The following is a 24,859-nucleotide window of genomic DNA, read 5'->3' as shown; positions in this document are numbered from 1 at the left end:
AGCCCGCTGACATTATTAAGAGCTCCATGAAGCCTGTTCAGATCTGTGTGTGTGTGTGTGTGTGTGTGTGTGTGTGTGTGTGTACGTACGTGTCAGCTGTTTTGAGGGTCAGCAGCCCTGAGTCCCCTTGAGGATAGTGGTTCTGGTGTGTGTGTGTCTGTGTGTGTGTGTGTGTGGGGGGGGGGGGGGGGGGGGGGGGGGGTTGAGTTATGAAAGGCCTTCAGCTGGTCCACTGTGACCTCATTTTACAGGAAGGACCTGTAAAAAGGGCCAGACTGACAGGTGTGTGTGTGGGGGGGGGGGGGGGTTGACTTCACGCCAACACAGGCATTAACCCAAACCCACAGGCTGAGATAATAGAGCATTACAGGCAGAGGAATTGTAAGCATAGCTTTCACTGCTATGTCAGATAATTGTTTTCTATCCTGCGGCGCTCCGGTCAACACATTGAGCTTTATTAACTTCCCTTTTATTTCAGTTAGCAGCATGTGTAGCTCCGAGCGGCCCTCCTTTCATGTTTACCCTTCTCCTCTTTCCTACACTTTCTCCAGTTATTATTTGATGCACGTCTTCAATCCATTCCTTCCTCCCCCCTCCTCCTCCTCCTCCTCCTCCTCGTTCTCCCAACCGTCTTGGACTCTTACAGTTCACCTCAGGAATCCTGCCTTCTCAGCTGTCCGCTGGTGTCCCATAGCAACCCGATTTAGCCTCCTCTGCCCTCCCTCCATTTTTCAATCTTTGTCCCCCCCCCCCTCCTTGTCTACCGTATTTAGCCCCCACCTCTCCCCTCCCTGCCTCCCTCCTTCACGCACACCTCCTCGCCCTGGCCCGGTGGCCTGCGTGTGCTGGATTAGGAGCCTGTCTAAATTTGGTCATGCATGGCAAAACGAGACAAGCACCTGCTGGGACCCCGGCCGCTTGGACAGGCGGCCTCTTCTCCTCTCCAGACCCGTACATCAAATTACACCGGGGCCTGGGCATTCCTGTCACTCCTCTCACTTCTCCTCTTCACTGCCTGCCTCTTTCTCTTTCTACCAGCGTCTCTTTAAACGCAGCCCGAATAAAGCGAGAAAAGGATCCTGAACAAGGATCGGTACCAATCCTGAACTGAAAGATGTTTAAAACCTGTCAAAGTTTTTCATAAGGAAAACAACTGGAGATTTGTCACGTTGTGGCTGGTTTCATTTTTTAATGATATACAGTACATGCAGGTTTGATTATATAGAACTATTATAGAGAAGACCGATCAAAGCTGCTCAAAGGCTTAATAAGAGTTAAAGTAAGACTTAAAGAAGACTTAAAACAGTGTCACAAAGACAAAAGTTAAAAAAAGAGTCAGGGCTGAAAATGAAGTGTGTTAAAAGTCCAAATTAAAAGTAAGATGATGTTTAAATAAGATTATTGGACGTGAAAGGTGAAGACTTCCTGTGATCAGGAGTTCATACTCAAACAAAGAGCCATCCCTTCAAATCGTTCTTATTATTCTCCTGTGGTATTTAAAACCCTGTTAGATGTTCGGAGGTGAAGATTTCACCTTGGCTGTTTATTGTTCCATCATTGTGCAGATCGGAGCGTTTGTTTACTGCTTTTCAAAATAAAGGATTTGATTATATCCAAAGCAGCTGAAAACATTTTTCCAGGAGTTTCTTGATGCTGAGCAAATTTTTTATTTTTTTTTGGTCCAACCATCATGTGAAAACGTAAAGATGCTCAGCTTGCTAACTCACAGATGGATTTGAGCAGAAAATCAGCAGAACTGAGAAACTGGTAGAGCTGGGAAAAACCAAACAAACCTTCATACAGTGAAGTATGACCATGTTTTTTAGTGGCAATATTATCTATGACTCATCGTTCATACGTTTGTGTCCGGTAAAGTGCTGCTCAGTTTACGGTCTCGACTCCCGTTGTGTGGAAAGAAAAAGAAACCTCGGGACGTAACGATTGACTGATTTATTTATAACTATTTTTGTTTCACGATTTATTTCACAAAATTGAGAAAAAGATTTCTTTTATTGTTTGATGAAAACACCGCTGCACCTCCTGATCTCTTTAGCTCTTTCACTCGTTTTTGATGCGAGCGGGGCTTCAAACCTGCTTCTTGGTGTGGTTCGGTTTCGCAGTTGCCATGGTAACGATAGCTCGTTAAAACCAACCTCCTCTGCTCTACAGCTGCTGCACGCTCACGATGCTGCTGCCAGTGTGTACCGATGTACGAACCCTGACACCTTTGAATGGACTGACTCAGGATTAAGCTTTACATCCTGAGAACGATTTCTTACTAAAAAAAAAAAGTTCATGATTTAGTTTGGTTTTGTGGACGTAACATAAAGTTTATTTTTTGGAATCGTATCGTGTATCTTATGGCAGTTCTTTAAATTACAACGATATCATAGTGTGACTCGAGCATCGCGATAATATCGTGTCGTGGGGCCTCGGCTGACGTCCTACCCCTACAAACTGGAGCAATTAAACGTTTGTTATCACATAATAACAAAGAAAAGAGATGTGCGGATCCTCCCCGCGTGGAGCATGTTCTCGTTCACACTCCTGTCACTCAGGATCGTTCGTGTTTTTTCACCGTCTCCTCCCGTCTTCTCTGTCTTGGCAGCTTGGCTCGTCTGTCTGACCTTGTAGCTCTGCAGTCACAGTCGAGTGCAGCGATGAGCATGAAAGCACACATAGACGCAAACACACGCCCACACACTGTACGGGGACATGTGGGCTTTGATTTCTGGATTGTTTAATGCACTCGGCTGAAATGGTAATTTATGCTCTCACCTGCTGAGCACAAACTCTCTCTCTCTCTCTCTCTCTCTCTCTCGCTCGCTCTCTCTCTCTTCGCCCACACTGTCGTCTGTAGTTAGTTATTCAGCTCATGTACTTGTTCTGCTCCTACACCCCCACACATCCTCCAAACCCTGGCAAAGTTTTGGCTCTGCAGCAGCAGCAGCTCGAACTCGCGCACACATGCCGTCACACACAACCCATAATCACATCTGAAGCCCGACGCCGTCCAGCCGGCTCACTGAACAGCCTGACTGAACCATGTGAATCGTCCCCAATATGCAAGGCAGACGCCATTAGGCCGTTTTCAGACAGAGAGAAGCAAGCTGTCAGCCTCCTGCCGTCTGTTGCAGCACCTAATGTGCAGTTTGCTGTCTAACATGAGACAGACACAGCAGCACATACTGGACTTTAAAGGAAGTAACCTGCTGTAGAGCTGTGACACTGACTGCTCACGCTTTAAGTAAACGCTGGCTGAGCTGTGGGCTGAAGGGGAAAAAATGTGTAAGCTGTCGTAAATAATTATTTTAAAGACCCTTCATTTAATGTCCTTTTTTTTTTTTATTAAGTCATGAAAGACGAGATTTTTTTTTTTACTTAAAGTGTGAAAAGAAGAGATATCCTGTCAAGGACTAGTGGCCATCAAACGTCACATAAATCTGTGTGTGTGTTTAGTTTGTAGCGTGTGTAGCTGGTAAAGTTGTGTTGTCTCCTGTCAGTGTCTGTGACTGTCATGTAGTCCGACAGGTGACATTGTGTGACCCTCTCTCTCTCTCTCTCTCTCTCTCTCTCTCTCTCTCTCCCTCAGACCTTCACAGCTTGGTGTAACTCTCACTTGAGGAAGGCTGGGACACAGATCGAGAACATTGAAGAGGATTTCAGAAATGGCCTCAAACTCATGCTGCTGCTGGAGGTCATATCAGGTGCATCTTTATCAACACACCAACACACTTTATGTTTGCATTTACAGACTCGTTGTAGCTTAAGTATTCAACCATGACGGGATGATTCATGATTAGAAAGGATCACAGGATTTCTTCTTGTTATTTTAAGCCCATTTTGCATGAAGTCTGAGAAGCAACATTTCATTTAAAAAGCTTTTACATGAATCTGAGAAGAGCCAACGTGCTGTCAGCTGCTTGTTCATCTCTAATGTGGTGAATACGAAGCTTTCATGTGTGATCAGTTGACTCAGTTCTTTATCTCGATATCTGATCAAGTACGATTGGAAAAAAATTTCAGTCTTCTGACAGCAAAAAAACAGGCCAGAAAATATCAAACTTTACCAGCAGACAGAAGAAATCCTCAGTATGTATCTGAGATGGACTTCAGGATGTTTGAAGTTGTCTGTTTTATTTACAAAGATACAAAATGTTGAGGCGATGACATCATCAGCAACATGTCGACAGCTGATCATGTCCGACGTGTTTTCAGGCCAACTTGAACAATCAGTCGATTTGTGTTCAGTGATCGGACTGATGAGTTCAGCTGGAGTGAATCTTTTTTCTGTCGTCTTCCAGGCGAGCGGCTGCCCAAACCCGACAAAGGCAAGATGCGTTTCCACAAGATCGCCAACGTGAACAAAGCTCTGGACTTCATCTGCAGCAAGGGCGTCAAACTGGTGTCCATCGGTGCCGAGGGTGAGACTCAAAACATCCCTGTTGTTATTATGATTATGATTATGACATCATCATCCCCCCTCGCTCATTTTCCTATTAAACATCTGAAGGTCACATGTTGTTCTGAGCACCAGACGGTCAGTGAGGTCCAGAGTGTCTGCAGGATTCATACGAGTTAATAATAATACCCCGACTGCAAGCTTCTCTTCATCTACGATTCTTAACAAACATGTGACATGTCTGTATTCACAGTTCAAAGGGCGGCTGGGAGTAAGATGAATTATGAATCTATGTTTACATGAACGTTCAGACAGAAGATAGAAACTGTAGCACGAGAGCTGATGGGACAAACAGAGACGTGAGAGTAATAAGGATAAATCACCAGGACAAGGTTAAAATACTCCACGTGAGATAAAGATAGGATGAGCTCGATTGATCCGACGTCGGGGAGAAATTCACTCATGAGAAGAAGTAAACAGAGGGCGCCGTTAGCTTAGTGGACACTGTCTTCATTATCGTGAACTTTGATTTTCGTCTCTTTGACCACAGCCTGATCAGGCTTCATCAAGTGTTCCAGAGTCGTGTCGTTATACCGTCGCTCTGAACTCGTGACCTCACCTTCTCTGCTCTGTGATGACGTCAACGTCACGCCGTTGATTTCTGCGTCTGTGTTTGTTTGTTGACAGAAATCGTTGACGGTAACGGGAAGATGACTCTTGGTATGATCTGGACCATCATTCTGCGCTTCGCCATCCAAGACATCTCTGTGGAAGGTGTGTGTGTGTGTGTGTGTGTGTGTGTGTGTGTGTGTGTGTGTGTGTGTGTGTGTGTGTGTGTGTGTGTGTGTGTGTGTGTGTGTGTGTGTGTGTGTGTGTGTGTGTGTGTGTGTGTGTGTGTGTGTGTGTGTGTGTGTGTGTGTGTGTGTGTGTGTGTGTGTGTGTGTGTGTGTGTGTGTGTGTGTGTGTGTGTGTTCGATTGTTAGATATTCTCCCAGTACTAAAAGAAGAGCTCACTGGTGTCGTGATGTTGGTTTGATGTGTCGGGATGAGTGAACGTGTTTATAAAAGAGTCCTTTAGATAAAGACACAAGAAGAGAGTTTGACTCTCCTTCATTACAGTTGAAGTACTTTAGATTTAAAAACTTCTTTTAGTGCTGTACTGACCTGAATATTGAACCACCAGCGCTCTTTTTCTGATATATTTACAGATATATTTCTTTCTGCTCCTTTTCATTCAGCTTTCATGTGATGTTTTATTTAATTGTATATATTTGTTTGAACTCCCAGAAACAAAACGAAAACCGAACTTATTACAAACTGACTTTTAACTTTTATTGTAAACGCGTTTTTAAATGAAGTGAAATAAAAACACACACACACACACAGAGTTATTACACACAGTCAAATCACAACAGCTGAAACTCATCGGTCACATTCATGATGCTGGTCCACTCTCATGAAACACTCAGCCGGCTCACAGATTCACCTGACCTGAAGTTCATCTTTACGATCGAACACGTCGAACAAACTTCTCCTCGCCTCGTGTCCGACCTTCGTGTCAGCAGGCAGACAAACCATAAAGCTCAGTTTATGAAGACTAAGACCTGCTTCACCTCCAGCTCTCTTTTATTGCTCCTGAGCTTCAATATCTCCGGCTGTCTTTAAGCTGAACTTCCTTTTGACACCTCATCGCTCACATCTTCAAACTACCAACTTCACCTGCTGGGTCTGAAAAGCACAGATTTATAAACCTGAAACATTGACTGTCTTTCTTTAAGCTCCTTTTGTCTGATCAGTCTTTTCTTGATTAAGGCTGCTTGTGTTTTTCATGCTCTTCCTCTCCCTCCTCTTCTTCTTCTTTTTTTTTCTTTCCCAGAGACCTCTGCTAAGGAGGGTCTGCTGCTGTGGTGCCAGAGGAAGACTGCCCCCTACAGGAACGTCAACGTCCAGAACTTCCACATCAGGTGAGTCTACAACGCCAGACTGTGGCGCCGACAGGGAACTGCAGCTGTCTTTGTTTTCTCCTCACACGTTTCTCTCTCTCTCTCTCTCTCTCTTTACACAATCCCTGCATCCTCACTCATCCGCTCTTTTTCTCTCCTTTTTCCTCGTCCTCCTTTGTTTCCCGTCTCTCCTCGTCCTCCCCTTGTTGCCGTGCCTCAGTTGGAAGGACGGCCTGGCTCTGTGCGCCCTCATCCACAGACACAGACCTGACCTCATTGACTACTCCAAACTGAGAAAGGTGCTCTCTCTCTCTCCTTCCTTCCTTCCTTCCTTCCTTTTATATCCTGTCATTCCCTTCTGACCTTCTTTGTTTGCGTTCTCTTGTTCTGCGTTGTCAGGATTGATCCTCACCGTAAGATCATGTCTCAGAGTTTGTCAAAAGACGCTCGCTGGAAAGGTGTTTAATAAAAATGGACGAGGATCTTCATCATCATAAAAAGCAGATTTAGTGAACCGGATTAGTTCCTCAGGTTTTTGTTGCTTTAGTTGGATTTTAAACTTAAACTCAGACTCTGGCTATTTTGTGTTTTGACTTTTTTTTTTTTTTTAATACTTGAAAGGTCAATGTTTCCATTTCACATTTTCTGTAAAGCCTCGTTTCTCGATGGTGAACTATCAAAGAAGAAAGCGTCCACATGTTTCTTCTAGAAAACAAGGCTGAGTGTTTAAAGTCCCGACGACGGGAGGAAACGCAGAAGAGATCCACACAAAGCCGGCAGGGATTTATACGAGTGGTTAGAGGCTGTGTGTGAAGCTCTTCTCTGTTTGCTTGGGGTCACACGGGCTGAATGAATGTGTCTGCCTGTAGGACGACCCCATCGGTAACCTGAACACCGCCTTCGAGGTGGCTGAGAAGTTCCTGGACATCCCCAAGATGCTTGACGCTGAAGGTGAGGCTGTAATAAAAAAAACAAACAAACCAAAATCTAGTCCCGACACCTCTGCAGGAGGGTAACGTACCGGGCGAACGGAGAGCGCAATTAAACAGCTTAAAAACACGCGTAGAGATCACATGGTCATGTGGACGCAGGGAATAATCATCAGACTGAACTTTATCGATCCCTTTGGGATGACTCCCTCAGCAGCATATAAGACACAATAATAAAATGTAGCAGGTAACAAGAAGTAACAATATAAAGAATAAGATAAAATAAATAATAGAACATTCTCCGTTGGAAAAAAGCAAAATATACAAAATATGCATAAAAAAGCAAAATATAGAAAAAAAAATCCCTACTCCCTCCCACTGGTTGGAGGTGAATTCAGATTACATCCTGATCTCACATCCGCTCCCTCGGACTCTGCAGGAAAAAATACCAGGAGAAGTTTGCGTTCACACAAACAGCTCACGAGTTTGTAAAAGTGTGAACACTCACACACACACACACACACACACACACACACACACACACACACACACACACACACACACACACACACACACACACAATACACTCCCCTGACGCACACTACAGGCCAGCACAGCTCAGATCTGTCTGCATGAAAAGCAGTGACACACACACACACATCCATGAATGATGTTTAACTCACTGTTGGTTTTGTATCCGTGTTCCACTCTCAGATATCGTGAACACACCCAAGCCTGATGAGAAGGCCATCATGACCTACGTGTCCTGCTTCTACCACGCCTTCGCTGGAGCCGAACAGGTTATCCTCCTTTTATGTTTTAAACACGTTTAGACTCTTACTGTCTAAAACACGTCCACGCACGTGAGTTTGTTCTAGATGAATATGTAACGCTGGGACTGCCTCCCTCTCTCAGGCTGAGACCGCTGCTAACCGGATCTGTAAGGTCCTGGCCGTCAACCAGGAGAACGAGAAGCTGATGGAGGAGTACGAGAAGCTGGCCAGCGAGGTGAGAAACCGCTGCAACCGACTCCCTCCCACTCTCCGTCTGTCCCACACCTCGTCCTCCTCTGCAGACACTTTAAACACGCTGGGGCTTTTTTTTTTTTCTGGCTACACTTCCTGGTCCTGCTGCTGACACAGCTCACAAACACTGCAGGCAAATCAGCAGAGTGAAAGATTGAGGATACAAGCAGGATGAATGTTCACTTTATAAATCACAGAGAGATACAAAGAAGATCAATAAATGAGATTTGTGACGCCATTTTTTTGGTCCAGAAATGTCGAGCGTCAGATGTTGGACTTTAGGATGTCATGATATGAATCATCCGTGCGTTTCCTCCTGTAGCTGCTGGAATGGATCCGCCGCACGATCCCCTGGCTGGAGAACCGCGTGGCCGAGCAGACCATGCGCTCCATGCAGCAGAAGCTGGAGGACTTCCGCGACTACCGCCGCATCCACAAGCCGCCCCGCGTGCAGGAGAAGTGCCAGCTGGAGATCAACTTCAACACCCTGCAGACCAAGCTGAGGCTGAGCAACAGGCCTGCCTTCATGCCCTCCGAGGGCAAGATGGTGTCGGTGAGCAGCGAAGGGGTTTTTTTTTAAGATCAAAAAGATCAATCTGGAAAAAGTATGAAATCTTAACGTTAACGTTTGTCTCTCCATCAGGATATCGCCAATGCCTGGAAGGGTCTGGAGCAGGTGGAGAAAGGCTACGAGGAGTGGCTGCTCACTGAGATCCGCCGCCTGGAGAGACTCGATCACCTGGCCGAGAAGTTCAAGCAGAAGTGTTCCATGCACGAGTCCTGGACCGGAGGTGAGGAGGACGAAAGAGTCGCAAACACAGAGAACCGAAAAACACAGCGAAGACTTTAAATGTTGTTGATTAGACATGATAGTTTATAATTTATACTGTTAATGTGGAATATATTTGAGTGAGAGAGAAAGGAAAGTCATGAGTGATGGTCTTTTGGCTCAGTGGATGAAAATCGTTTTCAAATATTAGAATTTCCAGAAGAAGCATTTTTGTAGGCTAACAGATGTTAGCATTGCTTTTTTTTCACTGAACCAAAGTTGATCTTTCTATTAGCATCAAAGCTAAAAAAAGAAATGTGTAACTTGTATGTTTCTGTCAGAATATAATCTTAACACATCAAACACCCTGATGGTCACCTCCATGTGGACATTTGTACGACTTTAACAACTTCTCTCGTCTCATTGAGGCCGTTTTTTAATGGACTGGAGTTTCCTTGTTATTAGCCTGATCTCGGGTTTGGATCACATTCAGGATTGGATGTTTACGTTCATGACACAAAAAAACATGGAACTTAAAAAGATCCAAAGCTCAATGAGCGACTTGTGAGCTCTCAGCTTTTCACGAGCTTCTCAAACTTAAACGAGTGGGCTGAAAGTGTTCGACTTTGCAGAGCAGCTGAGATCAGAAGACGCTCATCCATCACTCTGCACAGTCACGCTCATCAGCCTGGTGCAAACCACATCTCACCTCCATCCTTCTGCACTGTTAACAGTTCACTCCTCTATAGGGACGATCAAAGGATGTTGAGAGAGAGAGAGAGAGAGAGAGAGAGGGGCAGGTCAGACATTCAGAGGTTTGTAGTTGAACTCTCAGCGTGTGTGTTTCAGGGAAGGAGGACCTGCTGTCCCAGAAGGACTTCGAGTCCGCCTCTCTGATGGAGATCAGAGCCCTGATGAGGAAGCACGAGGCCTTCGAGAGCGACCTGGCAGCTCACCAGGACCGAGTGGAGCAGATCGCTGCCATCGCCCAGGAGCTCAAGTGAGACTTCTCCAGGTGTTTTTGTTTGAAGTCAAAGTCCGGGTGAATGGAAAGATGAAGGTGCGATTTAGAGATTAAATAAAATAAATGAGACTCTCACAATAGTGATGATCAGAAATGTGTTAAAGGCAGACGAGGGAATAAACGGAGCGAAGAACAAACGGCGGACAGGACGAGTGGAGGCTCTAATGAGCGACATAAAGCAGATGAAAGGACGGTTCATGAGCACAAACCTCTGATCTCACTCCTTCTCATTCCTCACCACTCCTCACACTTCTCCTTCTTTTCTCTCCTTTGATGCTGCTCACACTTAAACACGAGCCGCTCAGCAGCGCAAAGATGAATATGTATGTGCGCCACACATCATTTATCCTCCATCACTTCAAAAGGAAGACGCCGTCGGGTGACCGCTCGTGCGATGGACAGCTTCAGACGTTTGCTGTTTTTAGTAGAGATGATGAACGTGTCTCTCTGTCGTGTCCTCCGACAGCGAGCTGGACTACCATGACGCTGCCACAGTCAACGCCCGCTGTCAGGGTATCTGTGATCAGTGGGACAACCTGGGCACCCTGACCCAGAAGAGGAGGGACTCCCTGGAGGTATGACCGCCATAATGTCAAATTGCATGATGGGAATTTGATTGAGTCAATGCTGAAGAAGTGAATGGTCTTATATACTCTGTGTGTGTGTGTGTGTGTGTGTCTGTGCAGCGTGTGGAGAAGCTGTGGGAGACCATCGACCAGCTGTACCTGGAGTTTGCCAAGAGGGCGGCGCCCTTCAACAACTGGATGGACGGAGCCATGGAGGACCTTCAGGACATGTTCATCGTCCACAGCATCGAGGAGATCCAGGTCCTTTTTTTTTTTTTTCTTAGTACTTCTGATGGTTCCCGTCATGCGTACACACGGTTGTACGTACAGGCGTGAAACCTCACTTTGCATCTTCCTCACGTGAAGCTCTGTTTCTCGATCAGAGTCTGATCACGGCTCACGACCAGTTCAAGGCCACTCTGCCCGAGGCCGACAAGGAGCGCATGGCCACCATGGGCATCCACAACGAGATCCTGAAGATCGCCCAGACCTACGGCATCAAGCTGTCCGGAATCAACCCCTACACTACTCTCTCCCCCCAGGACATCAGCACTAAGTGGGACGCTGTGAGTGTAATCCAACCGCGTGCCATTTGTCACACAGTATTCATCCAAAACAAGCGGGACGCCTTTTTTCTGTTTCACGTCCGTGTGTTGTCTGTCGTCGAGCGGCTCGTCATTTTTAATTTCTCCACCTGCAGGTGAAGCACCTCGTCCCCCTCAGAGACCAAATGCTCCAGGAGGAAGTGGCCAGACAGCAGGCCAACGAGAGGCTGAGGCGCCAGTTTGCAGCCCAGGCCAACATCATCGGACCCTGGATTCAAACCAAGATGGAGGTCCGGAGTCATCGAAGGCTTTTAACTCAGACTTTTGATGATGCTATAGTGTCAAATATGTGCTCTAGTTTATTTGTTAACCGTGTGAACTTACGATAAAGACAGAGTGATGAAGGGACATTTGAAATGAAAACGAGACATTGACGGTCGTGCTGCTCCTGCAGGAGATCAGCCGCGTGTCTGTGGACATCGCCGGCTCTCTGGAGGAACAGATGAACAGCCTGAAGCAGTACGAGCAGAACATCATCAACTACAAATCCAACATCGACAAGCTGGAGGGAGACCACCAGCTCAGCCAGGAGTCCCTCATCTTCGACAACAAGCACACCAACTACAACATGGAGGTACGGAGGCAGCCGCCGCCGCCGCCCCGCCTCTCTGCTTCTCTGATTCAAGTCACCTGTACTCCTCTTCTCTTGCTTACAGCATGTGCGTGTGGGCTGGGAGCAGCTGCTCACCACCATCGCCAGAACCATCAACGAGGTGGAGAACCAGATCCTGACCCGCGACGCCAAGGGTATCAGCCAGGAGCAGCTCAACGAGTTCAGGGCCTCCTTCAACCACTTCGACAGGGTGAGGCGTTCACTGACCACCGAAAAAGGAATCGGGGACGAACAACGTGATTTGTAAAAAAAAAAAAATCCTATCATCATGCAGGTTTTTTTTTTCTTTGTCCTCCGTGAAGTTTAAAACGTCTTTTGGTAATTCCCTGTAAGCGTGCAGGAAAACATCCGCTTCATTATGACGCTCGAAGAAGAAAAAAACATTTTTTTTCCTCTCTCTCTCTGCAGAAGAGAAACGGCATGATGGACCCAGACGATTTCCGTGCCTGCCTCATCTCCATGGGTTACGATCTGGTGAGTGGAAGATTTCTATTTTTTTTTAAATGACTCAAATTAAACTGAAGATAAACTGTGTTTCAAGAATTTCGTATTTCGTAGCGGAGCGTCCGTGTTCCTCAACTGCCGGTTGTTGCATTTTCAATACATACCGAGGAACCTTTTGTTTGATCTGTTTGATGTGCTAGTTTTATGTAATATCTATTTATGTGCTATTTCCAAATAAATCTTCTCAACTTAATTTAGCATCTACTTGAAAATGAAAAACATTAAAAATGTTTTAATACTTGGTAACAAATTCAGGCGTCAAGGGGTTAAGTGTCTCAGTGTCCTCCGTCCTCCCACAAGCTGATCAAATCCTCTCCTCTGATAGGGTGAGGTGGAGTTTGCCCGCATCATGACCTTGGTGGACCCCAACAACACCGGCGTGGTGACCTTCCAGGCCTTCATCGACTTCATGACCCGCGAGACCGCTGAGACCGACACGGCAGAACAGGTCATGGCCTCCTTCAAGATTCTGGCCTCAGACAAGGTGAGCGGACGCACGTGGGAGCTCGTCATCAGGAGCCGCTGAGCTCACGAACAGTAGAAGCGCGTTTAAGGTCGTCGAAGTTTAGAGGCTAACTCACAAATTCTGTCGTGATTTTTTTAGCAGTTTTTATCCTAACGGAGAAATCAGCCGTAGATCAGGGATTACTGTGACCTCTGAAGATGAACCCTGATTTAAAGTTCAACTTTTGTAAAAGCAGAAACGATCAGGCCTTTTAAAATGAACGCCCTCTGACCTCCCTCTCCAGAACTACATCACAGTGGACGAGCTGCGCAGGGAGCTGCCGCCTGAGCAGGCCGAGTATTGCATCAGCCGCATGACCAGGTACATCGGAGCCGACGGCACCACCGGCGCCCTGGACTACATCTCCTTCTCCAGCGCCCTGTACGGCGAGAGCGACTTATAAACACAGCACCTCGCCCTCCCCAGCTCCCACCGTCTCTCCTCTGTGGAGAGAGCGATTTAAACCCCTTCCACTCTCCTTCTATCTTCTTTCTTCTTCTGATTTGTTTTCCTCCCCTTTTGATTCTCCCTCTCCCCCCCCCCTTCCTTTTTTCTCCTCCCGTCCCTCCTTTCACACCACAAACCACACGCCCCGAGAGGTGGAGAGAAGCAGACTCTGCTCAAATCTCAAAAGCAGGTTCCTTAATTCTGTCCGAGTGCCTTAAATAAAAAAGAAAAATTCAAAAAGCCGGACTGTGCCGGGTATTGCACTGAACTTATGTAAGCAGCGTACATATAACACACCTGGCTTCAGGAGACGTTACACAGAGGCAGGTGACGAGGACGAGTTCTTTCGAGCAAAGCCTCCTGCTCTCCCTCTCTCTCTCTCGCCCTCTCTCTCTCTCTCTTTCAGATGACATATTTTTTTGTAGAAGGGTAATTAAAGAAGAAGACGTGATAAACAAGCTGGTTGGTCAGTTGGCTTGGTTGGTTGTGTATTTGTGCACATGCATGCTATGTTGAAGTTTAGAAGAAAAAAAAACAACCCCGCTGTCTTTGAGTCTCTGACTCGTCCTTAATCACAGAAAACAAAAAAAGCTAGCAGAGTCGGCGGAGAGGAGGAGAAAGTCGGTGCTACGATGATGAAGAAAAAAAAAACCCAGCACTGTGAAAAATGTCAGCAAAGATAACCTTAAAGCCTTTCGCTCAGGAACACATGGAGGGAGAATGGGAGCAACTAAACTTTAAAATCCCTGACGACAGCAGGAAGAGAGAGCGACTCGGAGCAAAGCACTGTGGGTAAATGCAGACAAAGAGGGCGTCATGGCTGCACTTTAGAACGAGGACAGAAAGGGAAAAAAAAAAAAAAAACCCACACACTTTCTTTTTTTCTCACTAGTTTCATTACAGCTGAGTGTGCGACGCACCAGCGTGCAATAAGTGACAGAAAGAGGGCGGTGTCGAGCAGTCAGAGACGACAGGGCATCGGGGGAAGTGCGAGACGATACTGCATGTGGGACGTTGTCAGCGAGAGAGTAAGTAGGGTTTCGGTTCGGCCGTGATTCATCAGTGCGAGTTCAGCATCTCTCCCATTAGAACGTAATCTGTGCTCCGTTCTCCTCCCCTCACCCTCATCTCATCCTGTCCTTCATCTTCATCACTGAGAACACTCACAAGTCTCACGCCACAGCTCCATTCAAAAAACAAGTTGGAATAAAAAAGGAAAATTATATTACTAAACAGCAGTCGTTTGTGGTTTTTTTTTTTTTTTTTTTTTTTAATCTTTGGTACGACACAAAAAGACTTTTCATTTTGTTTCGGAAAAACTCAACAGTTGACTTCATGAGCTCATGGTATTCAACATTGAACTATTAAAACACTTAAACTCTCCTCTCTGGTTTCAGCTCAGCTGTGAACACTTCATACTGCTATTAAAATCAGTGTGTATTATTATGACTGCCAGTCGGCCCTCCGCTGGTTTCTGCTGTTGGAACGTGAAGTAAACATCCCAGCTGACGGTAAAACGCTGCTACAGCTCTGAAAAGAGCCGACGAGTGATTCTGAGAATTAAAAAAATAAAAGAAGATAGTCTTTGGTATCTTTGTGTGGTTTGGTCTGATTGCGATTATTTCTCGCTGCTGTCCGTCATTACGACCTCTAAACTAAAGCTTTGCATTGTGGGAAACGTGTCAGTGGGACATCTGGATATTGTCTGACATACTTGTTTGTACTGCAGTTTGGCCAACAGTGAGTTTTTACAAACAGCCGCTGTTTGGTCTTTGACCTCCGTGCTACAGTCGCATGTCGAGGCTTTGCTCAGGGTACGAGCGGAGGTGAGGCGGGAAGTTGAGTCCTCTCTCCTGGGCGTAGCGTGTCCAGCGCTCCTCGTCTCCAGCGTGCGTCAGATATCTGCAGCCCATCTTCTGCTCGAACTCCCGGAGGTCGCACCACAGCTGGAAGTCCTGCAGGAGGAAGAGTCCTGTTCACTTTAAGAAGACAATTCAGCGTCACATTTCACGGTGGGACAAGATCAGACGCAGATCAAATTCACACACTGTATGTAGGAACATTGGAGATAAAAAAAGAAAAGAAACGGGGCCGAGTGTGTCAGACCTGCAGCCAGGTGTGTCCCAGAGCTTTGCCCACGCTGAACCGCCGTCTGATCGACACCTGCAGCAGGTTGTTGATGAGACTCACAGCTGGAGAGCAAAAGAGAGAAACGGAGGTGTGATCAGTGGCTCACAGAGGAAGACTGGTGCCATGTTTGGTCGGATTTTTCTTCATGTACAGACAAACGAAGCTCATATAAAGGTAAGATATGCGTCTAACAGAATCATGAACTGGATCTTGAAGTGCGACAGTAGGAGAATCCACATTTACCCTCCAGAGAGATGGAGGCCCAGGGTGTTCTTGGGTACATGAAGGCAGCGTTGGTGATCTGCTGTCTGATGTCCTCGTCCTCGTTGAAGGGAAACGTCCCGCTCAGACTCACGTACATGATCACGCCCACAGACCACACGTCCAGGGAGCGGTTGTAGCCGCAGCTGCTGATCACCTCGGGGGCGAGGTAGGCGGGCGTGCCCACGACCGAGCGCCGGAAAGACTTCTCTCCGATGATGCGGGCGAAGCCAAAGTCGCACAGCTTCACCTTCAGCGCAGCAGAGTGGGATTTCAGAATGGATAATGAAAAGACAAACAAACAAGAAACGAATGTAATAATCAAAATCCTCCCACCTGAGGGAAAGGGTCCGCCGACGCTAGAAGAACGTTCTCAGGTTTCAGATCACAGTGAGCGATGTGTTTGATGTGCAGATACCGCAGAGCCTCAAGGATCTAAAGTGAACACGAAACAGACAAGTTCAAGAAACAACAGGAAGGAAGTTCAATGTGTGCAGGAGATCATCCGACTTCTGCTTTCTTCATTTTTAACCCCTTTAAGTATAACAGGGTCAGCAGGCTGTTTGAGAGGAGCTTGAAAGCTCGTGTTGTGAGCATGCAAGATAAAAAACGGTCAAATATTTTGATCATTTCAGGGTTTTTCTAGAACACAGGTCAGGTTTTCGCTGCTTTCAGTTTTTCATATTTGAGGATTTGAAGTTTGGACGAGGACGGACTTAGAAGAGTCTGGTCTGAAGTGACTTTTAGGGTCCACAAGTGTTGATCTAGAGTGTTTTGTGACTGAAGTCGTGCTCCTTTTAGTCACTGTTTTTGGGAGAAGGACAGGAAAAATCTAAATGTGGAGAAAAACACAGTCAAAACTAAGAGAGTGAAGAAGATAAAAGCTCAGTCATGAAGGTTACAAACAGTGTACACGTCTTCAATATTAACCTTTTTTAATAAGATGTTGGCGATACTAATCAGGGTGTTATATGTCATCAATTAGTTTCAGTGCAGTTGTTGAGGTTGCTAGGCAACAAGGGACAACAGAAACAGGAAATCCTCTGCAGACCAAAAACATTATTTACCGTCCAGCCAATGAGCGGTCTACTCAGCCTACGAAGGATGCAGCCTATGAAGGATGCAGCCTATGAAGGATGCAGCCTAGGAAGGATGCAGCCTACGAAGGATGCAGCCTAGGAAGGATGCAGCCTAGGAAGGATGCAGCCTACGAAGGATGCAGCCTAGGAAGGATGCAGCCTAGGAAGGATGCAGCCTACGAAGGATGCAGCCTACGAAGGATGCAGCCTAGGAAGGATGCAGCCTAGGAAGGATGCAGCCTACGAAGGATGCAGGCTACGAAGGATGCAGCCTACAAAGGATGCAGCCTATGAAGAATGCAGCCTACGAAGGATGCAGCCTAGGAAGGATGCAGCCTACGAAGGATGCAGCCTACGAAGGATGCAGCCTACGAAGGATGCAGCCTACAAAGGATGCAGCCAACAAAGGATGCAGCCTATGAAGGATGCAGTCTACGAAGGATGCAGCCTATGAAGGATGCAGCCTACGAAGGATGCAGCCTACGAAGGATGCAGCCTATGAAGGATGCAGCCTACAAAGGATGCAGCCAGGACGGATGCAGCCTATGAAGGATGCTACCCCCTTGAAGTGAGACAAGAGTTAAAGACAGAGACGATATTGATGATACCTGCGTGACCAGGAAGCGCGTGATGCGTTCAGGGAGTCGGCCTTTCTCACTGGACAGAATCATCTCCAGCATGTCACCATGGAGCTTCTCCATGACGACAAAGACGTGCTCCGCCGTCTCAAACGTTCCCTCCAGCAGGACCACGCCCAGGTGGGACAGGTTCTGGACGCACACAGAGAAACAGACACACGTTGGAGGACACAGAAAAACCACGTTGAAGGCATGAAGAGGTGAAACATGCACGACGAGTACCTGGAGGATGGACACTTCGTTCTTCAGCTGTGATTCTTGCTTGGTGGGGAAACGAGTCTTGTCGATGACTTTGATGGCGACCGGACGACCAGACTTCCTGTGAGTACCTGGAGAACGACATTATTTATCAGCAGAGGCCTTTGACTAGTACCAGTCATGTAATGATTATGAAACGTCGTTATTACCTTTGTACACCACTCCAAACTGTCCTGAACCCAGCACCTCGTCTGTGAAGATCTGATACACTGAGCTGATGTCCTGAAACACACACACACACAAACCGTCAATGAAGAGGAGTTTATTTAAATGATGAAGATCTATTCAGCTGCTTGAAAATCCTCCTTACCAAACTGTCTCTGTGAGAATCCTTATCTGTAATCACAAGAAAATTATTCCACCTTCAACACATTATTTTCACAGAAGAAACTTGGAAATAGTTAGGGTTCAAAATTTTCTCACAAAAAAAGGGGAAAGAATGTCACTTCCAACAAAACTTGGAAAAAAACTCATTTTCCCAGCTGACCTTGCTCCTCTTCTTGCTCCTTGTTTCCAGCGCTGCTCTTCACGGGCATCAGAGCCTGACGGATGGCGCTGGCCCAGGCTGACCCGGCCTCTCCGGCCTCCACGCAGTACACCAGCAAGCCTGTCACCACCTCAAAGGAGTGGGCACTGCGGCCCGGCAGCAAGGGTACGGAGAGTTGGGCGGGGCCTCGGACCTGCAGCACTTCAGACAAAGGGATCTCCTGAAACAAAAACATAAGCTCATTATTTATTATTTTTAAATCAAAAAGCACGATCAGAAAAAATCTATATTTTTTAGAGGATCACAAATATTTAAGTAAAGCTGCTGCTTTTGGTTCAGTCTTGGTTCATGTCAGTTTTGGCGCCCCCCTGTGGACAAACAGTACTTCTGAGCTCTTGTTTTGCACATGCACAAGGAGTGTTTTCTCATATAAAATCTAAATTTGCTTTCTTTTCCCAAACAAATCTCTCGCTCAGAATCTTTGTTGAGAAAAAAAAGAAATCTAGGCGGTTTAGGGAGCGTCGAGTAAATCAGCTATTAATAACAGTCTGACTCATAAAGAGCTAGTAATGTTTTTAAAAACATGCTGAAGTGTTGATGGCTGGCACACCTTGTAGTACTTGGTGCTGCTCTCGTTCTGGTACAGAGTGATGCTCTTCCAGTCCAGGATCCAGTAATGACGTTTCCTCTGAGAAAACAGAAACCATTCAGCAGGTTCGCAGTGAAAATGAAGCCTTCATCTCAGAGGTCACGTTAATGGTTTCACTTCTACTCTCAGCACATTCGGCTGATCACGAATTCTTCCACCGGAGGATTTTTAAACACCTCAAATGATTTTTTTTCAGTTCAAAGTGAGGGACGGCCGAGCTGTGTCTCACCAGTGTGTCGGTGTCGGTGTGGTGCAGCAGCCACCCCTCCCTCAGGACTCCGCCCGCTCTCCTCTTAGTGTGATGCACCGACTGCACGAGCCGCATCAGAGGGATGTAGCTGCTGAAACACGGACTGATGGAGCAGCAGAGGACAGAAAACAGCAGATTTTAGGATAAAAAAAAACTCTTTTCTTTACTCTGATTGTTCAGCAGCTGTGTTCTTCTAAATGCCTCTAGGGGGCAGTAGAGGCCACAGCTCAATTATCAACGCTAGATTTGTAATGTGATGAATAATGAGTCACCTCTTAAAAGGATGACATCATCAGAATACATTAACGACCCTCTGACCTCATCGGCTCTCGTGGTCGCTCGTCTTCTTTGTCCTCGGCGGTCGAGTCTCCTTCAGTGCACATGTCATCGTCAGACATCTGTAGTGTTGTCGTAGTGCTGAGCTCTGACAAGGTGTCCCCGGGGTCCTCGGGGTCTGCTGGGAGGCCGGGACCCGCCGCTGAGGATGAAGCAGTGACATCATTGGAAAATAAATGTGAAGTTTGCAACGAATGGTTGAGTGACCACAAAACAGGAGTTTATCCGTCCAAGCAATCGCAGCTGTCGAGAGGCGTGGCCTTGGGCCTGGTCGCCAGCCAATCACAGAGACAGACAACCAGCCACAGTCACATTCACACCTCCAGACAGTTTAGAGACACGTAATCTGGTCAGAGTCATCGTAAACCTCACCAGGGTCTGAGCTCATTTCCCTGAACCAGCATCATAACACGTCTTTGAATCGAAATGAGTCATGAATCAATCAAATGCTCCAGAGCTCTGACTCGGCTCAGGGTTTTGGGAACATCAGAGGAGGGGGGGGGGGGGGGGGGGGGCATGATCTAAGAGATCTGCTAGTCCAGACTATCAAAGAGAGAGGGGGGGGGGACTCTGCTCACCATCTCCGTTCAGGCCTCTCTTCTCTCCCGGACAGTCTCTGGGGACGTGCGGCTCGCAGCGCCGATGGCAGTTAAACCTGCAGTCTGAAGGACAAATGAAGGTGACTTTAAAAAGGTGTCAAAAGAAAAGAGTCAGACAGAAAAAGGCTGTTGAAAGTCACCGTGCTGCCGGAGCACGAGGTCATGTTTGAATCCATCACACGACTGTGAGGAATATTAATAATAATATTAATAATAATAATAATAATAATAATAATAATAATAATACATTTTATTTCACAGCGCCTTTCATAGCACTCAAGGACACTTTAATATTCAATAATATTAAAGGATGAAGATTTTTTTTCTCCGCATTAAAGACGATATCGACCTGAAGCTGTTTAACCCTTTACAGGTCACTCATTGAAATACTTTGAAAGTCAAAAATTCACCCTCATGGTGTTTCTCAGGGACGTAACAGAACTTTGTTTCTGTTATAACATTTTTCACAAATTGTAATTGTATAAACATTGACAAAGTGACCACATTTGGTTCAAATGCCACAATAGCAGGATCAGTGAGGGTGCTCTCTTCTGATTGGCTGAGTGAGGATCACATGCTTCTCCACCTTACTGAGGTGAACAAACATTATGTTATGTTTGTTTGTGGAAATGACCAAGAATAGTCCCTTGACCTTTAAAGGGTTAACTTCTCTTCAAGGGAAAAGGTGGGGTCAGAGGTCACAGAGTACCGGATTCATCTCTGGAGCTAAACACAGCCTATCATCTGCACACATGATGTACAGCACATCATAGTGAGCAAGATACAAACACAAGAGTCTCCTTTACACGGTTTGAGGGGCGGAGTCACCTGAACACTGCAGCCCCTGTCTGAAGAGGCCTTTGAGCAGCCGCTGGCAGTGCTGGCACACGGTGGGTTTGGTGTAGCTGTGGATGTGGAAGGTGTGAGGGACCTGAGCCCTGCTCTGGTCTCCGTACCCGAGCGCCAGCCACACCGGGGGCTCTGCCCAGGACGGGGGTCTGGAAGAGGGCTTGGACTTGCTGATCTGGTTAAAAAGGATGGGGAAAGGATTGTAAATAATGTGACGAGGAGCTCGGACTGCTTCACAATAAAAGCATCTCCTCACCTCCTCCAGACTGCCTCCCGCCTGGTTGGACAGCGAGTGCGTGCGAGGTCGTCGGGGGGGAAACAGCGACAGGCTGGTGCTGACCTGACGGCGGGCTCGGCTGCAGTCGTTGGGTAACAGGAAAGCGCAGCGTTTGTGAAAATCTAAGCCGCACCCTGAGGAGACGCAGAGGAGGGAGGGGAGTCAGAGCGCAGGTTTGAAATGAGGTCGATGAAAGGCGGCGAGTGCGACGAGCGAGCGTCTTTACCGTCACACTTTAAACCCTGTCGAACGAGGCCCCACAGCATCTCTCCACAGTGGTGACAGAAGGTGGGGGTCCGGTACGAATAGACCACCAGAGAGTGAGGACGGACCCTCATCTCCGTCACTGACGCGGATACTAGAACAGGATAAAACAAAGAGATGTGACACGTCGAAGCAGGAATTAAAACATGAAGAAGCTGAAACTCCAAATCACCAAAACAGCCTGAAAAGAAATCAGTGGGAAACTCCAAAAAGTTGTGACATCGTGACGACGAGGACTTCAATATGAAAGGAGCCAAAGCAAAACACGCGGAGAACACAGATGTCTGTCAGCAGAGGCGTGAGGACAGGAGTCCTTTCAGAATAAGAGCTGAGGGGGTTTTTTGTTCTGTGGCCGTCTGACCTGCGATGACGACCTCGATCAGGTCTCCGTCCTGCAGCTGGTCCTGCTGCGTCAGACGCTGCAGCAGCAGCTCCGAGGCCGGCTGGTGTCTGAACAGCAGAATCTTTTCACCGACGCCGACCACGCTGACATCTGGAGCCTGAAACACACACACACACACACACACACACACACACACACACACACACACAAGAAAAAAACAATTCTGATGATTTCTATGTCATAAAAATTTCTTAATAGCTCTGTGGTGGCACATCTGTGCCAGGTGCCAGGTGTGTGTGTGTGTGTGTGTGTGTGTGTGTGTGTGTGTGTGTGTGCAGACTGACACACAAAGTCACATTGTTAACGGCCCGCTGACCTGCTGCCTGAAAACGTGACAAAGCCTTGAAGGTGAGGTGAACACTACCAAGACAGTGTGTGTGTGTGTGTGTGTGTGTGTGTGTGTGTGTGTGTGTGTGTGTGTGTGTGTGTGTGAGACAGAGAGGAGGCTGTGGTTGGAAACTTTAGCTGTGCTCTAGTTGACCACACAGTCTCTTCAAATGAGGCAGAAAGAAGAGCAGAGCTGCACTTTGACACAAATCATCCTTTAAAGCCTCCTCCTCTTCCTCACATGAAGAAATAAAACATGAAGTTTAGTAATCAAAGGTTAAGAAACAGAAAGTTTTGATCCCTAACATTTTCAGTCTGCTTCTGTCACACAGACTCACAAACACACATGCACGATGCACACTGAGCCGAACCCGCTGAAACTCTCTGCATCAGTGAGAGACGCACAAACACACTCAGTGGTTTCTGAAGAAAAAAAAAAAAAAAAAAGCTGCTCGTAACCTACACAGAGCTCCTTCGTACACGAGGTGACCTTTTCAGAGTCCACTTCCTGACAGCTCTGAGCGGCTCGGAACATCTATCTGCACTTTTTCCCGAGTGGGACAGCGTGAAGAGGTAGGCTGCGGTCTTTTCGGTGCAGCTGCAAAACAAGCCTCAAACCTCCCTGTTTTTACAGAGGAGGACAACTGAGCCGCATTTCAGCAGAGTTTTGAAATTCATTTTTACAGACTTATTAAAAAGGGAAAACTAAAGTCGATTCTTTCTTGAATCTTGAGAATTTTTCAGCAAAAGATTTTGAAAATATTCAGAGTTTCTCCTCCTTTTTTGAGAATTACTGTGTGGGGCTTTTTTTTTTTTTTAGCCTTGATAAGATATCAGATAGGAGTGTTTGAGAGAGACAGGAGAGAATAGCTTCAGGCCTGGGAGAGAGACGAGGACTGAAGCCTGCCTATACGAGGAGCTCTGGTTGTGTTGGGCTCCTCCTGATTGTTTCCCTCCTTCCAGTAAAGCCCAAAAAATGTTTCTCTTCAGACAATCTAGTGCCTCTCATTAGCCCACTTCTCTTCAATCCTGCACGTCAAGTTAAACATTGGGTGTCACTGAGGTGAAATGTCCCTTTAAGCTGCCTGTCCTTATAAAGAGTGTGATCAGCGGGGAGGTTTTGTTACCTTGCGCTCTATGATCTCAGCAGCCAGCCTCTTGGCGTGACGGTAGCTCAGGTTGCCCGCCGGGACTCGAACCACATCCCTGAACAGGCCGAGCTGGAACTGGACCAGAACTGGCGGCGAGAGACTGGTGGGACTGGAGGGAGCCGGTGCGGACATAGAGACAGATCCGGGGGGGGGCCAAGATCTGTGACCAACAGGGGATGAGAGAAGATGTTAAAGGCAGACTCTAAAAACATGACGGACTACAAACTGTTTCTGATGTTTGCAATGACTACAGGAGAGAACTACAGAAGCTCTCAGCGCACATGCATTCATACATTGAATCACATTTGAACTACATCATAAGCACTTGTGTTTGTTTTTGGAGATGTTGACTTTCTGATGTTTTAGATAACACCACTGGAGTTCTGAAGATCTCAAATAAACAACAGTACTGTACTCTGTATGAGGAGTAAAACATGTAAGGATGCATGTCCTCTCAGGGCTTCCATAGAAACAACAAATACACAACTCTATATTCAGTTTTAGGATCAGGACTAAGCTGCAAACATGAGTCACATGTAAACCAACATCTGAAGGTGCAGTCTTACTTTCTAACGCCGGTTCAATCGAAGCTCGATGCTTCCCTCTCAGGATCGTATCAACGATGTGACAGCTGATCGGTGTTTGATGGTCTCACGGATCCTCTGGTGGGTTTGGTTTCCTTTCTGCATTGAGACAGGAAGCTGCAAAGACGGTCTCAGTTCACAGTGCAGCGTACACGGGGTTAACACCTCCCGCCCTACCTGTGAAAACTCTCTCTCACACACTCACACACACACACTGACATTGAAACTGTCCACAGCGGCAGAAAAGATGAGTAATGAAAAATGGACGAGACACGGGATCAGTTTGAAAAGTGAATTTTGTTTTTATTGAACGTTCAATAAAATACACATGACGGGGTTTGGCCCGTTTTACAACATGATCCATCGAGTCATCAGCAAGTGATGATTACAAAGACGAGACCCCTCGTCCCAGTGACCCCTCATCGATCCCCATAAACATCTGAACAGAAGAGACGAAAACAATCAGACTTATCCTGAAAGCTTTGGATCAACATTTCAAATCACTTTACATTTTCTCTCAGCTGTTTTTTTTCTTTTTCTTTTTCTTTCATCAAATGTTCACATATTTACGGAGTTTATGAAACGCACCACGAAATAAATGGCAGAAGAACCCCCGGGTTGATTTAGCATCTATAGGTTTGATTAAACTGTGTGGTGCGTTCATGAACCAACAATCAAAGTGGGGGAAAAAAACGAGTTTCTACAACTTTTTTTACACATCACATAGTGGAGACCGTGAACGCTGCATGAAGTGACATACAGCACACAGACAGACAGGTCGGAGAGTTCTGTACATTATTTGCTGCGAACGACACTTAAAGCACTTTTCCTTCCTGCAAACAACTTTTCTAAATCTTGTCTTTATTTTCTAACACACGTACTTTACTCCTTCGTTCTTCTTTAAGAGCTCAACCCGGCGCCATGTTGCACATTCAGAAGCCGATAGAAGTATTGAGCACTTTTCCCGACTCAGTGATGTGACTTC

General features: G+C 46.6%; 2 protein-coding genes across 2 annotated transcripts in view; one reads left to right on the top strand and one right to left on the bottom strand.

Moving 5' to 3' along the window:
• Nucleotides 1-14,565, top strand: part of actn3b (actinin alpha 3b) — a 29,334-nt gene extending 14,769 nt beyond the window's left edge. The window contains exons 2-21 of the mRNA XM_079371914.1: nucleotides 3,593-3,707; nucleotides 4,305-4,424; nucleotides 5,090-5,176; nucleotides 6,279-6,366; nucleotides 6,566-6,644; nucleotides 7,215-7,296; nucleotides 7,989-8,074; nucleotides 8,190-8,282; nucleotides 8,622-8,852; nucleotides 8,943-9,090; nucleotides 9,918-10,068; nucleotides 10,559-10,667; nucleotides 10,779-10,919; nucleotides 11,042-11,224; nucleotides 11,359-11,493; nucleotides 11,658-11,837; nucleotides 11,920-12,066; nucleotides 12,285-12,350; nucleotides 12,706-12,864; nucleotides 13,130-14,565. Coding sequence (XP_079228040.1) covers nucleotides 3,593-3,707; nucleotides 4,305-4,424; nucleotides 5,090-5,176; nucleotides 6,279-6,366; nucleotides 6,566-6,644; nucleotides 7,215-7,296; nucleotides 7,989-8,074; nucleotides 8,190-8,282; nucleotides 8,622-8,852; nucleotides 8,943-9,090; nucleotides 9,918-10,068; nucleotides 10,559-10,667; nucleotides 10,779-10,919; nucleotides 11,042-11,224; nucleotides 11,359-11,493; nucleotides 11,658-11,837; nucleotides 11,920-12,066; nucleotides 12,285-12,350; nucleotides 12,706-12,864; nucleotides 13,130-13,288 — 2,559 coding nt within the window. The 3' untranslated portion in view covers nucleotides 13,289-14,565. The remainder of the gene's footprint in view (nucleotides 1-3,592; nucleotides 3,708-4,304; nucleotides 4,425-5,089; nucleotides 5,177-6,278; nucleotides 6,367-6,565; nucleotides 6,645-7,214; nucleotides 7,297-7,988; nucleotides 8,075-8,189; nucleotides 8,283-8,621; nucleotides 8,853-8,942; nucleotides 9,091-9,917; nucleotides 10,069-10,558; nucleotides 10,668-10,778; nucleotides 10,920-11,041; nucleotides 11,225-11,358; nucleotides 11,494-11,657; nucleotides 11,838-11,919; nucleotides 12,067-12,284; nucleotides 12,351-12,705; nucleotides 12,865-13,129) is intronic.
• On the bottom strand, nucleotides 13,851-23,468 carry prkd4 (protein kinase D4). The gene is made up of 18 exons (XM_079371915.1): nucleotides 23,267-23,468; nucleotides 21,771-21,909; nucleotides 21,372-21,503; nucleotides 21,125-21,279; nucleotides 20,848-21,043; nucleotides 19,999-20,082; nucleotides 19,403-19,562; nucleotides 19,064-19,187; nucleotides 18,796-18,873; nucleotides 18,186-18,405; nucleotides 18,009-18,034; nucleotides 17,848-17,920; nucleotides 17,663-17,769; nucleotides 17,411-17,572; nucleotides 16,060-16,158; nucleotides 15,706-15,973; nucleotides 15,439-15,524; nucleotides 13,851-15,287 (listed from the first exon to the last, which is right to left on the bottom strand). The coding sequence occupies exons 1-18, from the start codon at nucleotides 23,420-23,422 to the stop codon at nucleotides 15,117-15,119; spliced, it is 2,436 nt and encodes an 811-aa protein (XP_079228041.1). The 5' UTR covers nucleotides 23,423-23,468; the 3' UTR covers nucleotides 13,851-15,116.
• Between the last annotated feature and the right edge of the window lie 1,391 nt (nucleotides 23,469-24,859).

Source organism: Symphodus melops (genome assembly GCF_947650265.1).
Source record: "Symphodus melops genome assembly, chromosome: 20".
NCBI lineage: Eukaryota > Metazoa > Chordata > Actinopteri > Labriformes > Labridae > Symphodus > Symphodus melops.
This window is presented reverse-complemented; position numbering and strand designations above follow the sequence as displayed.

Excerpts from the sequence above, each read along its gene's own strand:
- prkd4 (XM_079371915.1), bottom strand. The coding sequence starts at position 23,422 with ATGTCCGCACCGGCTCCCTCCAGTCCCACCAGTCTCTCGCCGCCAGTT. Across the intron at positions 19,188-19,402 it reads CGACCACGAGAGCCGATGAG|TCCGTGTTTCAGCAGCTACA; the intron begins GTCAGAGGGTCG and ends CTGCTCCATCAG. Across the intron at positions 18,035-18,185 it reads GGAGCAAGAAGAGGAGCAAG|ATAAGGATTCTCACAGAGAC; the intron begins GTCAGCTGGGAA and ends TTGTGATTACAG.